This window comes from Callithrix jacchus, chromosome 16 (assembly GCF_049354715.1).
Source record: "Callithrix jacchus isolate 240 chromosome 16, calJac240_pri, whole genome shotgun sequence".
Classification (NCBI taxonomy): Eukaryota; Metazoa; Chordata; class Mammalia; order Primates; family Cebidae; genus Callithrix; species Callithrix jacchus.
The window spans coordinates 83730881-83743621 of NC_133517.1; the positions used below are offsets into that span (position 1 = coordinate 83730881).

General features: G+C 39.7%; 1 protein-coding gene across 7 annotated transcripts in view; it reads left to right on the forward strand.

Moving 5' to 3' along the window:
* Positions 1-944: 944 nt before the first annotated feature.
* Positions 945-12741, forward strand: part of CSMD3 (CUB and Sushi multiple domains 3) — a 1279316-nt gene continuing 1267519 nt past the window's right edge. For all 7 annotated transcript variants that reach the window (XM_002759280.8, XM_017965625.4, XM_035276379.3 and 4 more), the window contains exon 1: positions 945-1207. In XM_002759280.8, coding sequence (XP_002759326.1) covers positions 1030-1207 — 178 coding nt within the window. In that variant the 5' untranslated portion in view covers positions 945-1029. The remainder of the gene's footprint in view (positions 1208-12741) is intronic.

Consider the following 12741-nt stretch of genomic DNA (forward strand, 5'->3'; position numbering starts at 1 on the left):
CCAGTAGATGGCGCAAGAACTCTTCCCTTGTGCAATCTTAACCCTTGCGTGCTGCAAGGGGCGGCCAGATCCAGATGCATAGATATATACATTTTCGTTTTGAAAGAAACCCCCTATTTACATATTTGGTGCCGATTCTGAATTAATACAAATGGGTCTGTTCTGGATAATACCAAAGATTAAGTAGTTGAACTGCGGCACACACCAACTGAAAAGGGGGTTGGGAGGATGAAAAGACGAACTATTTGAGGAAACGACACTGACTTCCCTCCCCACCCCACCCCCGCCCAGGCCACAGATGAAATCCTTTTACCGAATCATAAAAAACCCGGTTACGGGTTTACACGTACTCATTTGAATATGTAAATAGATGTGTGCAAATACATTCTTCTCTGTGGGAAAGAAGAATTTATTGAGAAAATTCTGTGATTTCCTTTTTCAATTAAATCACGGGATAATAAATGCGAGAAGCCTGCCTGAAATATACTGCAACTACAGTAGTAACACATGTCCCATTATAACGACGTGGGCATCGATGGAGCCCGATTCATTATCATCACGGTTTCCCCAAAAGCAAGACAGATCCTCCGATTAAAATATTCCTTTGACATGCTTCTGTATTCTCAGGCTGCAACGGAGAGCTCACTAGCATATTATTTCTTGGGCTGCTTTTACAGGCAGAATTGATCTATTCGGGGAAAAAAAGCAAGCCTCTTAATTTCAAATATTGTGCGGAGTTTATCAGAGAGCGGAGCTGGGTTTTAAGAGGCTCAGTAGTGGTTTCTGGTGGTTGCTATAAAGAGCTAGAATTGGGGTAGATTTCGGTGGAGGGGAAAAAACGCACAAGAAAAGACAGAATCCAGAGTAGCGGAGACTTTGTGCCCCCGTTGGAGAGATGGTTGAGTCCTCGTCAAGGTTGCTGTGGTATCCCAGAAACACCATTCACTCCGAGCTGTGACCGCGCACCAACAACAGCAACAACTCCACTGCGCCGGGCTGAGGAGCAGGAATAAGGAGCTCGAGAATAATATGAAAGGGATCCGCAAAGGGGAAAGCCGAGTAAAGGAATCCAAACCCCGGGAGCCTGGCACGCGAAGATGCGCTAAATGTGGCCGCCTAGACTTCATCCTGATGAAGAAAATGAGGATTAAAAGTGGATTTACGTTTTGGAACCTCGTCTTTTTATTGACGGTGTCTTGTGTGAAAGGTAGGTCTGCTTTGGGGTCCCCTCCGCTTTGGATGCAGGTGGGCTGACTTGTAGATGCAGAGAGGCTGGCAGCTTACTTTGCAATTTGCACCGATAAAATAATCATGATAATACTAAAGAAGGAGTTGATTCACAGCTCGTTCCACCCCCCGTCAGATAGGAAATGCATTTTGCTTGCCAGATTTGGCGTTCAATGCGGTGATTGAGCTTGTGCTCAATAAATATTCTTGCAGTATGCTCAAACGAATACGTGAGTTGGTTAGTATAGCCTCTAACTAGTGGATATCCAGGCAGAATTCCTCTGCAAGACTTTTCTTAGTGATGAGCATTACCTTGATTTCTCGTCAGATCAGTAGGGTTTGACGCCTTGGGTGGAATATTTATATTAAAGACACTGGTATAAATGCTTTTTAACCGTTTCAGGGAAGAAAGTTACCGACGTGCTAGGAATGTGTTGATTTTCAATACATTAGGGTACAGGGATCTTCCAAGCATTGCCACACTAACACCAACATGAATGTCTGCATGCATATGTATGTAAATTATTTCTACGTGGGCTTCTATGCAATGTTAAATGTAGGGGAGCTTCCCTAGGACCTGTGGTAGAGGTTTGGCCAAAATGAGGCTTTCAAGGGGTCTGAAATGCCATGAAGTGTAAATAACCACCTTAGGGGATGAATGGAGGTAGAAGGAAAGTCATTAGCTGACGACCAAAAAGAAAATCCCCAGCAAGTCTCAACGTTCAGACAGGTAGAGTGTCACATGCACAGACAAGGGGAGGGGGTGGGTGGAATGTAAAACGTATTCCCAAACAGGAAGGCAAGGGACAGTCAGGATCATTGGAAAAAGAGCTGTCCTTAGGGAGAAAATAGATCCATAGCTCTCTTCCACAACTTCTCCTGCACCCTGCTGCCCATTAATTGCTGCAAAGAATACTCAGGAGGTGTTTATGACTCATGCCATCATTTTTTGAACAATCACTTCTACATACTCATGGCAGCTCGAATAGACGCGATGGATGTCGCGTTCAGTAAGCTAGTTTTAAATCCGGGGTGTCTGTGTGTCGCGGGGGGGGGACAGGGGACGGCGGGAAAGGGGGTGCTGTTTTGGCCCAGGCGCGGCACGGCTGTCAACACAAACTGGACGCTTCTTCCTTTGTAAAGGAGTGCCTCTCTGAACCGCAATCGGCCGCGTCTCTATGAAACAGTTTATTGTCCAGCTTGCAGCTGGCTGTCCCTCCACGGAAGGCGACTCATTTGCATTCAGTGGAAATGATAATTCATGTTTTGGGAGGAGGGAGCTGGAGAGGTTATCTCTCCCTCTACTATGACCAATGATGGGGTGGCACGTATCGAATTTTAATTTACATACCAAAATGTCAGGAAGTCGTCCCAGTCTCTGTGGCAGCAACTGCCTTGTAATCCCAACCTGCTTCCTACAGCTTGATTTTTCTTTTCCCTCTGGGGCCTCAGAGTAGCTCTGAGCCGAGAAGCTTGTCCTAAGTGGCACAACTACACTGCCTAATGTACAAAACGCGTCTCAAGTTGCTTGCAAGGTTTCTTTGTCGCTGGCTCGACGTGTGAGGAGCCACACATTTATGCTTAGTTCGCCTGCCACTGGGAGTTGGTGGTTAATGGATGGCCCTGGGGCTGCCTGCGAGACTCGCGCTCCGCGTGGGGGAGGCGCGGATAGCCAGCAGCAGCCCTGGCAGAAAAACGTAAGGGTGGTTCCTGCGAGAAGATGACCAGGGTTTAAGTGCGAGTTTTCATGTGATACCTGTTGAGCCAAAACACATTCGGGGGGCAGATGAGGGGGAGGGAAGTCTCCGAAGCGGGGCGAGCATTCCAGCCTGACAAACGCGGATCCGCGCCGCCTGCAATTACAGCCCTGGCTGCCCGCACCTACCGTATTTTCCGAATGAGATGCGCCGATAGAAAGGAAAGGCGCGTTAATTTACTTCGGACTGATATAATCGGTTTAGCATTGGAGATATTGAGAAGGAAGGAGTTTGTGATAGCCTACTTTGATTCTGTGCAAAATCAATGTTCTGCAGACCGTAGGTAAAACATTTTTTTTCAACGTCAATAAAGTTCTTCATTGTCACTCATCTGGCACATGGAAGGCATCTCCTACATCTTACGACTTGGAACATTGTCCCCAAATTCTGAGAAACTTGCAGAGGTTGTATGTTCTAGACCTGCTGTCAATCTCCGAATGATGTCAATTTTGCTATTTGCTTCTTACTTTCCCTTTCCTCATTTTATTTTAATTTCATCTGTCTCAAGACTTTTCTGAAGCCAGGATTGCTGTGATGCCTTAAACGTCGTTTGCCCCAATGTCTATGCCCGCTTCTGTCTTCCACACTCTTCTGGAATGTCAGGTCCACGAAAAATCTCAGACTGCAGAGTCTTTGTAAGGATTTCGCAGGTTCTAATCCAGACTAGCGTGAGGGTCCAGAAAGTCCGAGGCGGCAGTTTTCCACGTGAACAGCTCTAGCCACCATCTGCCCACACTTTTCATCCCTCCATCATCTCACCTCTGCGTGCAACAGCAATGACAAAGAGGCTCAGTGGGAGGAAACGCCTCACAGTATAAGATAAAGTGGTCTTAGGTAGGCCTGAACCACTCGGGTGGGGCCGAAAAGGAAAACAACCTTTCCTTGGCGTTTCATTTCCACTGTCATCATGTGAAATAAAAGGCTGTGGAGGGCACCAAATTGAGGGGTGGGGCAGGGAAGGTGCTGCTTATACTTGATCCATGCCTGTTTCAAGCTGAAACCACACACACACACACACACACACACAGGCAGAGGTTTCTGAAATGCCTCCAGCTGCAGCGTTTCTGTTTAGGTCTCACCCAGATAGAAACCGTGAATCTCCAAGTCGTGCTTAAGCGTCCCGCCCCTGTAAAGAGACACCCACGGGATGTTTTCCCACGCTGCTTGTCAATGGATCCCAGGGGGAGCACACGCCATGCAGCGAAGGTACCGCGAAGGCACAGAGGGTACCGGGGTAGGCAGCAGGTGGGAGACCAAGTGCTGAGTCCTGCACCCCACGCCAGAGCGTCTTTCCAGGGATTCTCGCCAGAGAGACTTCGTGAAGGATCCACGTTTCTGTATGTTCTGAGACTCCAAGGAGATACTACTCCTGCCATTGAGGTCTTTTGGAAAAGTGGAAATCTCATCCTCTCCCGCAGTTAGTTGCTGCTGGAGAGGGGCGAGGGTGTCTATGAGGGGGAAGAGCTTCCAGAGGCGCTCATTAGCACCTTTTACTGACGCCCGCCCTGGTGGGCCCGTCTGGAGCTTTCAGCCCCGCTGTGTCCCGGGAGACTGACACCCTCAGTCCTAGCCCAGAAGGCGACAGTCTTTCCCAATACGCCAGGAAAAGATCTGTCTTAGCTTGAGAGAGCTTTACAAAGGGGGCTGGAGGGGGAGGTGCATCAATGTCTTTTCAAAACAATAAAGGCAAACAAAAATCCACCTGACCCTCACCATAATAAAATCCCTTCCCCCAACACCAGCAGGAATGAGACACCCACTGGAAGCTAACCTTTGTGTTTGAGACAGGGGTCTCTGTCTTGCTGTACTTTGGACAGGCGCCTCGCCCTTACATCTATTTCCTTTGGGAATACTTAATTTCTTCAAAAAGACCAGCCTCCGTGAATTTTTCTTGCATCACCCGAGGTTGAAACTGGGTGGTTGATTTGGCTCTTGGCCTGTGTGTGTGTGTGTGTGTGTGTGCGCGCGCGCGTGTGCGTGCGTGTGTGTGCGCGTGTGTGTGCGTGTGTGTGTGCGTGTGTATGTGTTGCTGGGAGGAGGACACGTGAATTGACTCGGAGAAACCTTTAGGAGGCTCTGAGGGTGGGTGTGAGTGTGTCCTAGGCGGAAACGCCTGGCGGGTAACAGGACGTTCCTGTTCCCCGAACTCCAGATGGTCGGCGGCGCTGCGACCACTGCTATCACGATCAGGCAGAGGTGCGGAGGAAGCTCCCTTTCTCCAAGCGGACCGCAGCGCTGTCCTCACTCAAATAACTTATCTAAGACATACTTGGGGAGTTGGGAAAGCACATTGGGGAAGCAACCAGTGAGGATTGTGGCTCCTTTGCAACCTTCCAGTCACCTAGACCCCTTCAAAGGTGAGGGAAAGGCCAGCAGGAGGGCAGCCGCCAGGCTTCAGTGCTGCAAGGTCTTAGCTGGACTCTAAGGGAGAGAGCAGAAGAAATTAAACAGCACAGGGTTATCTGAGTAGCCAAGGTGGTCCTCTCCCACCAGCGCCGCTGGAGTGGCCAGCTAAGAGGCTGACACAGGGGCACGCACAGGAATTGCTGCGTATTGCAGAATAACAATGAAGGAGGACAACCAAAGGAAGAAAGCTAAGCTCAGGCTTGAGGCGGGTTCTCTTCTCCCTGAACGCGGTCCTCCTGCCTTTGGGGAGGCTTTGCACCACCGACCTGCTAAGTTTACCCAATACACCGGCCCAACAGGGTTTGAACAGCTACCAGAATTCGGAGCTGAACTTCACTGGACAGTTAGCTTGTTGAAAGTCTTCTGAAATGTCCTTTTGCAGCACCGTACTTTCTGGAATATCTGATTGGGGAGGAGCGGGGGGTGCTGCAATCACGCACTCATTGGAAGAGTATGTGAGCAGAAATAATTAAGGAGCAGGTTTCAGCGTCTTGAAAACCTGATGCCAGCTCCCTTGAGATCCTTCAAGGAGAAAAAGAGTAGAATTACTAAATAAATTAAGTACGTCAGGAGCAAAGGTTTGGTTCTAGTAGTTATTACCGTTCATGATCTTAATTAGCATTTCTATTTGTGGAGTAGCTGAATAGGTTTGGAGTTTACATGTCTTTTCCCCGAACAGAAAATTTGGTGACTACAGAACAGTGAAATAATAAATAGACAGCAAATGTCATCTGTACATGGTTCTAAATACAGTAAAACTCTATCGTAAGTGAGAGCTGATAAAACAATAACAAGTAGGAGAGGTGTGCACTTAATAATGCCTTCATACTCCTGTGGGGAAAAAAAGTCTGACGTTAAAACGCTTTTCTAAGATCTCAAATGCAAAAAAAAGTGAAAGTAATTAAAGTTTACTTCCTTAGCCTCCAAATATTCTACTCCGTTTGTTGCAAAAGTGTTTCTCTTCTACTTATTCACCACGGCTTCAGAAACGGCTTAAAGATATCAAATACCTTCAATATTTTGTTTATTTTAAAGCACCAAGCAACCTGCTAAGGCACCAGTTCCTTTAGGGAACATGACCATTTGAGAAAATACGCCATCTTGTACTTTGATTTCCAAGATTTAGGAGATTAGAAATAAAATGGTTGCAAATGAAAGATTAAGAAAAGAATGTATAAGATACAAACAAAATCTGAGAACACTTTGTTTTATCTACATGTACATTAAAACAGAGCTTTAGTTTTGTTTTCCCTATCTCTTTCTTCTGTTCCCTTATATTCCAAAGGAGTATATCATTTAGGAATACAGCAGAAATATTGATTTGGACTTAGGATGAGTATGAGAATGGTGTCAAAATAGACACTATGGTTACCAAATTCATCTTTCTGCTCTGAGAGTGAGCAGGTGGGTGATTCACGGCATTTTCCAACATACCTATCTCCATGCTTGCAAGACTTTCTCAAAATTAGGCCCCTTGTGAGGCTCCTATTCTCTTCAGGAACAATCATTTTTAAAAGTATCACTGAGTAAAATCAGTTTATTGAAGACCGTCCCGTATTCACAGCCTCAGTGCTGATGGTCACCTTTCCTTCTCTTTAGGCTCCAGTCTTGCAGCCATCAAATATATTTCATGTCTTAAGGGCCTTTGCTAAGCTGTTGTTTGGTGCTGGTTGAGGATTTCTAACGATCAATATTTTCTATATAGTGAGAATGTGTTGCCGGCAACCCAATTTGAAATCACTAAAATGTCTAAATTTCCATTAACGTATGCATCATATACCTGTAGTTGGATGGGAAAATAACAATGATAATTACGTGGCCTTAGGTACCACCACATTATTCAGTTCAGGCCCTTAAATGTTTGGACTACAGTGATTTTCAAAGTGATCTCCAATAAGTAGTACCAGCGTCCTCTAAAACCGTTTTAGCAACAAAAATACCCTAGGTTCCCAGATGAGGTCTGTTGAATCAGATGCTTTGGGAGTTGGGCACAGACACTGGTGGTTTTAACAAGCCATCCAGGTAGTCCTGATGCGCTCTAAATTTTGAGCACCACTACAGTAAAGTAGAAAGAGCAAGGGCTCTGGAGCCACTGAAGATCAAATAATGATTGTGCCAACAATTATCTTTGGACTAGCAATTCAAATATCCTAAGCCTCAGTTTTATGTGTAAAAAAAAATACATTATATTATTAGTGGGTTTATAGGGAGATGGCATAAATCATGTACCTAGCCCAGTGCTTGGCACTAGTAGCTATTGCCGATATTATTCAAATAAATGTGAACAGGCAAAGCCTGTATGAACTCGCTCACACTTTATCTCTACCACCACCACCTTTACTTTTCCATAACAATAAATAAAAAGTGTAGCCTCTTCTCACTAGCTATTATTTCACTTTGGCTAAGTTCCCAGGCTATTATACAGCTAAGAAACACTCTGAACTTCTGCTTAACACCTTTACACATTTACTTCTGGTGCTGGCTCTATGAATAAGGGGCAGACTCACAGCTTAAAAAAAAAGTACTACCTCTGCTTCTGTGCTGATTTCATTCCTTGCATTCTGATATTGATTTCTTTTAAGAGTGATTGATTAATGTACTAACATGAATTTGTTCATCTTGCCACAAATCATGACATTCATAGGTCCTTAAATATCAGCTAGTTTACTGCTCATATATTATAAAATAACTGCACATGCCAAGAAAGGATAAGTAACTTTTTGGTAGTTTACAAAGACCATTAATATCAGAACTGAGACTATCTCACAGAGCATTTGAGCTCATGTTCAATTCTTTTTCTAATTTACTTTATCAATTTTATTAAAGAGTTAGCTCAGATGACACCAATGAACATAGTCAATCAGAAAAATTACTATTTAAATACTATGTATCAATTAGTATGAGTAATTATATGTTTGTGGTAAAATTTAAAACATGGTAATTACTTATTTTCTAGAAGACAAAAGGAGATAATTATGGAATGAAAAACTTTTTTAAGACTGATACAATGTGTAGTTCAAATAAATAAGTAATTGTATCTTCAATAAAGTTTATTTCTTGACATTGCAAGTCTATAAATAAAATCAGTGTATTGACTTTTTTATGTCTCAAAAGAACTTTGAGGAGCAGTATTTAATATCAAATTTTTATTTCTTATAATTAGTATGCAATTTCTGGCTTAAAAGCTTTTAAATCTAGAGAAATGGTTCTTAATTTATTTTTTCACAGGATTCTTTATGTTTTAGTCATATTTATATGAGATTTATGTATTCTCTCCAGTTTATATTTTTATATGCATATTTTTTACATGATATATATAAGACAATTATCATTAAAAATTCTATCAGAAACAATACATTTTATAAATATTAATAGTATAAGAACGATCAGTATGTTAAGTGGTTATCTTCAATTTTAGTGATATGTAAAATACTTTTAAAGTCTTTTTATGATATGAGAATAAAATTTGCAAAGTTAATAAATTCTACTGTTTGATGAGTTGAAATGTTCAGAAAATGATTGAAATATATAAAAAGTCATGAGTGATTCCCTTAAAAAGCTAAGTCTGTAATGTTTAAGATCATGAAGTTTTTCTTTGCTCGATGCAATTTTTAAAGGAATACTTATGATCACAAGTTTAAAATAATAGTGAGGATTTTCTTTTAACTATAACATTAAAACAATATGACCACATACCACTTTGAGAGGAATTTTGTAAACAGAAACAGACTCCATAAAAGTAGACTTACTACATCCCAAATAAGTAAAAACACAAGGACTTCTGTCATAGTTTTCTCTTATACAAGTTTACCTAGTTGACTCCAGAATGCTCAGAGTTAATTCCTATACAGAGAGGATATGAGACATTCTTATATTTTGGGAAATGGTACCAGGATAAAATTATTTGTTGTGTCTTTTCGTGTGTAATGCTTTATGCTAAGCCCTTATCTAAAGTGTCCTTTACATCTCAGACAGTTCTCTCCTCCCTTATATTCCTGTATTGAATTCTAAGATAGCTATTATCTCCTATATAGAGATTATTACATTCATTTTCATATAATACACATTTTCTTGAGTCCAGAGTACAATGATTTGTCAGGATCATACAGTTAGCTAGTGGTTAAGTAAAATCTGAAAGGATAATAGATTTATAAGCTCATAGACTTACCCAAAATCTAAAAGAAAAACATAAATGACTAAGTTACCAATTAAACCTCTCCATTTTTAAGAGAAAAATTGAGTCCCCGAAAATTTAATTTAGAAGGAATCTTAATATCAATATTCATTTTACATATGTGTATTGTGTATTGCTATGTAACTGTGGGTTACATCATAATATATAATGTAACAATAACATATCTTTTTTTTTTTTTTTTTTTTTTTGAGACGGAGTTTCGCTCTTGTTACCCAGGCTGGAGTGCAATGGCACAATCTCGGCTCACCACAACCTCTGCCTCCTAGGTTCAGGCAATTCTCCTGCCTCAGCCTCCTGAGTAGCTGGGATTACAGGCACGCGCCACCGTGCCCAGCTAATTTTTTGTATTTTAGGTAGAGACGGGGTTTCACCATGTTGAGCAGGATGGTCTCGATCTCTTGACCTCGTGATTCACCCGGCTCGGCCTCCCAAAGTGCTGGGATTACAGGTGTGATCCACCGCGCCCGGCCCAGCAATAACATACAACTTGTTTGGTTTTGTAATTTTCAACATCTTTCACTTAACTTGACTAACTTTGTTCTCTAAATGGTCCTATACAATGGATATAAAAATACTTTCTACTTTTATAAGCAATAGTAAGCAAAGTAATTCATAGGTAATACATAAGTTAAATATTACACTATAAAATTTAAAACTAGTACAGTAAGTATGAAAAACAAAAGTAAACATTATAAACCTTAGTTCCTAATGCAGAGCTCTTGAGTAAAATTTAAAATGTATGAATGCAGATAAATTTATGAACTTCACACAGAAAATAATTTGTGAATACAAAAATTGTATTATAAGGATGGAAAATAAAATTATTTCATTTGTATCTTAATCTTCCACTCAGCTCTATAGAACTTAAAGGATATGAAAGTTCTCATAGTGTCCCCAGTCTAATGTGTACTACGCAGGAAATGTATATTAGGTTTATTTATGAGGGCAAATACATAGTTTTCAGAATTAAAATATGCATGTCCAACTTCCATTTATAAAGTTTATTTCAGTCCATAAGTGCCCATAGTTAAAAATACAGGTGTAGCTGTGAATCTTCATATAAAAGAGGGAACAGGCCAGAGAAATGAAATGGCTTGCCAAGCTAGAGAGTACAAACCAGTCTTTCCCTGTTCAGTGTACTTTTCTTGTATTTGATACTGTTTTATGAGCCTCTTTTTTTTCTTAGAACTAATTGGTTTATGAGAGTAAAGTTCATTGAAAGGAGATACCACTGTGCCTGCCCCAAAGACCAGATCAGAATTAAAACTATACTTTTTGAAGCAATTGCGTCAGAAGACATAGATACATGAGTATAATAATATAGGCAAATTGGAAACTTCACATGCAATCTAAAGATTAACTTAAGAATTAACTGGGGGGGATATAGGTATATATTAGTCTACAAAAGGAAAAAATAATTTTATTAAATTATACTTAAGTGCTCAAATTTAGTATTACTTTTTTTGTGAAAACGATAAATGCATTTTCATATGTAACTATATGACTTTTGTCATTTCTAAACTTTATAGGCTCTCCCAATATAAACTACCCTTTTTCTACATGCATTATTAAAGCTTTATTTGTTGTTATATTTTCAGAAATTTTATTTTAACCTGTCTTTTAAATTTTAAAGCTACGTTATCCTAATGATGTCCTCATGTGTATTAGGCATAGGATATACTTATTGCATTTAACACTTCTTTATAGGCCATTTTTATTTTAAATAGTTTTGATATATAATCTTACAACAGGTAGATGTAGATTTCTTCAACATTAGCAAAGTCTTGGATAAATGTACGTTTATAGTTTATCTCCAAGTTTGTTTCGTACAATTATTCATTACAAAATTTTGTTTAATGTTGAAAACTGATGATCAGCCAAATTTTTCATTTTAGAATGCAATCTGTTGTTAGTATTCATTTGATTTTATTGAGATTTTAAATCACAAATTGACATTTTATTTTCATGACCTTAGGGAAGATAGAGAAAGCAAACTGATAATCAAAACAACTTTTCTAAAACTAGTTCACATTCCTATTAGCCATGTGTATCTTCTTTGATGGCTACTTAATAAACTTTCAGCTGTGGTTTGTTGTTTGATATTCCAATTTCTCAAATATGCATTTTCGCTTTCTATGGGACTATTTTTTAAAATCTTTTTTTTGTGTGCTTATTTGCATTATGGGAGTTATATGACTTGAATGATATTGGAGGAAATAATGTTCTTATTTTATTTTCTCTTAAAAGATCACATAATGGATACACCAACAATGAAGTTTATCAACTTAGTCAATAATTCAAAAATATCAAGAAACTTCAAATTAAGCTGATTTTTAATTTTTAGAAGTGATTTAGTTTTTATTTTTTAAACTATATTTTTACTATGCAGAAATGGCTTCTCTGAATCCATTATTAGAAGTATAATTTGAATCTTACCTAAATGTTAGTAATGAATTTTTGCTGAACTACTTGCAATTTCTAATATTGAGCTCCGTGTTGCTAAAGGCTGCATATACAAGATAAGGGATCAAAGTTAGGAAAACTGGCAAAAAAAAAAATATATATATATATATATATATATTTATATATACAGCTGACTCTTGGGAGGTGAAACAAACTCTACCTTGAATTTATTAACTCCATACTCTAAGTGACCTAACTATGTATTCTAGACAAAATATTTATTCAGTGTTCATAGATATGGAGAAATCTGGAGTTAAGGATTTTGGCTGATTCTAAATCAAAACAGCTGAACTGATTCAAATGTTTTGTGTAAATAAATTTGCATCAAGGCTGCTAATTTGTGTGCCAACTTTCCACTTCCTAGTTTTTAAGATTATGGAAATGATAAAACCTCTAAATGAAGTTTGTAATAGAAATGCTGACAGGCTTATAATTACCTGTATTGAATTCCTGTTCAATGCTCTTTTTACAGCTTTTTAAGAAACTTTCATCAATAAATCCTGCCAGTACTTGAGTACTCTTTTATTTATTTAATCTTTTTAAAGGAGGTCAAACAGAAACCCTTAAGATCAATTTTCCAGAAAAGTGCTAGAATATCTTTAATATCTGTGTTAGCTTGGCAGTGTTCATTAATATATTAACAAGTGAATATGAGAAATGACATTTTGAGCTTATTTTTTATATATTCCCAAT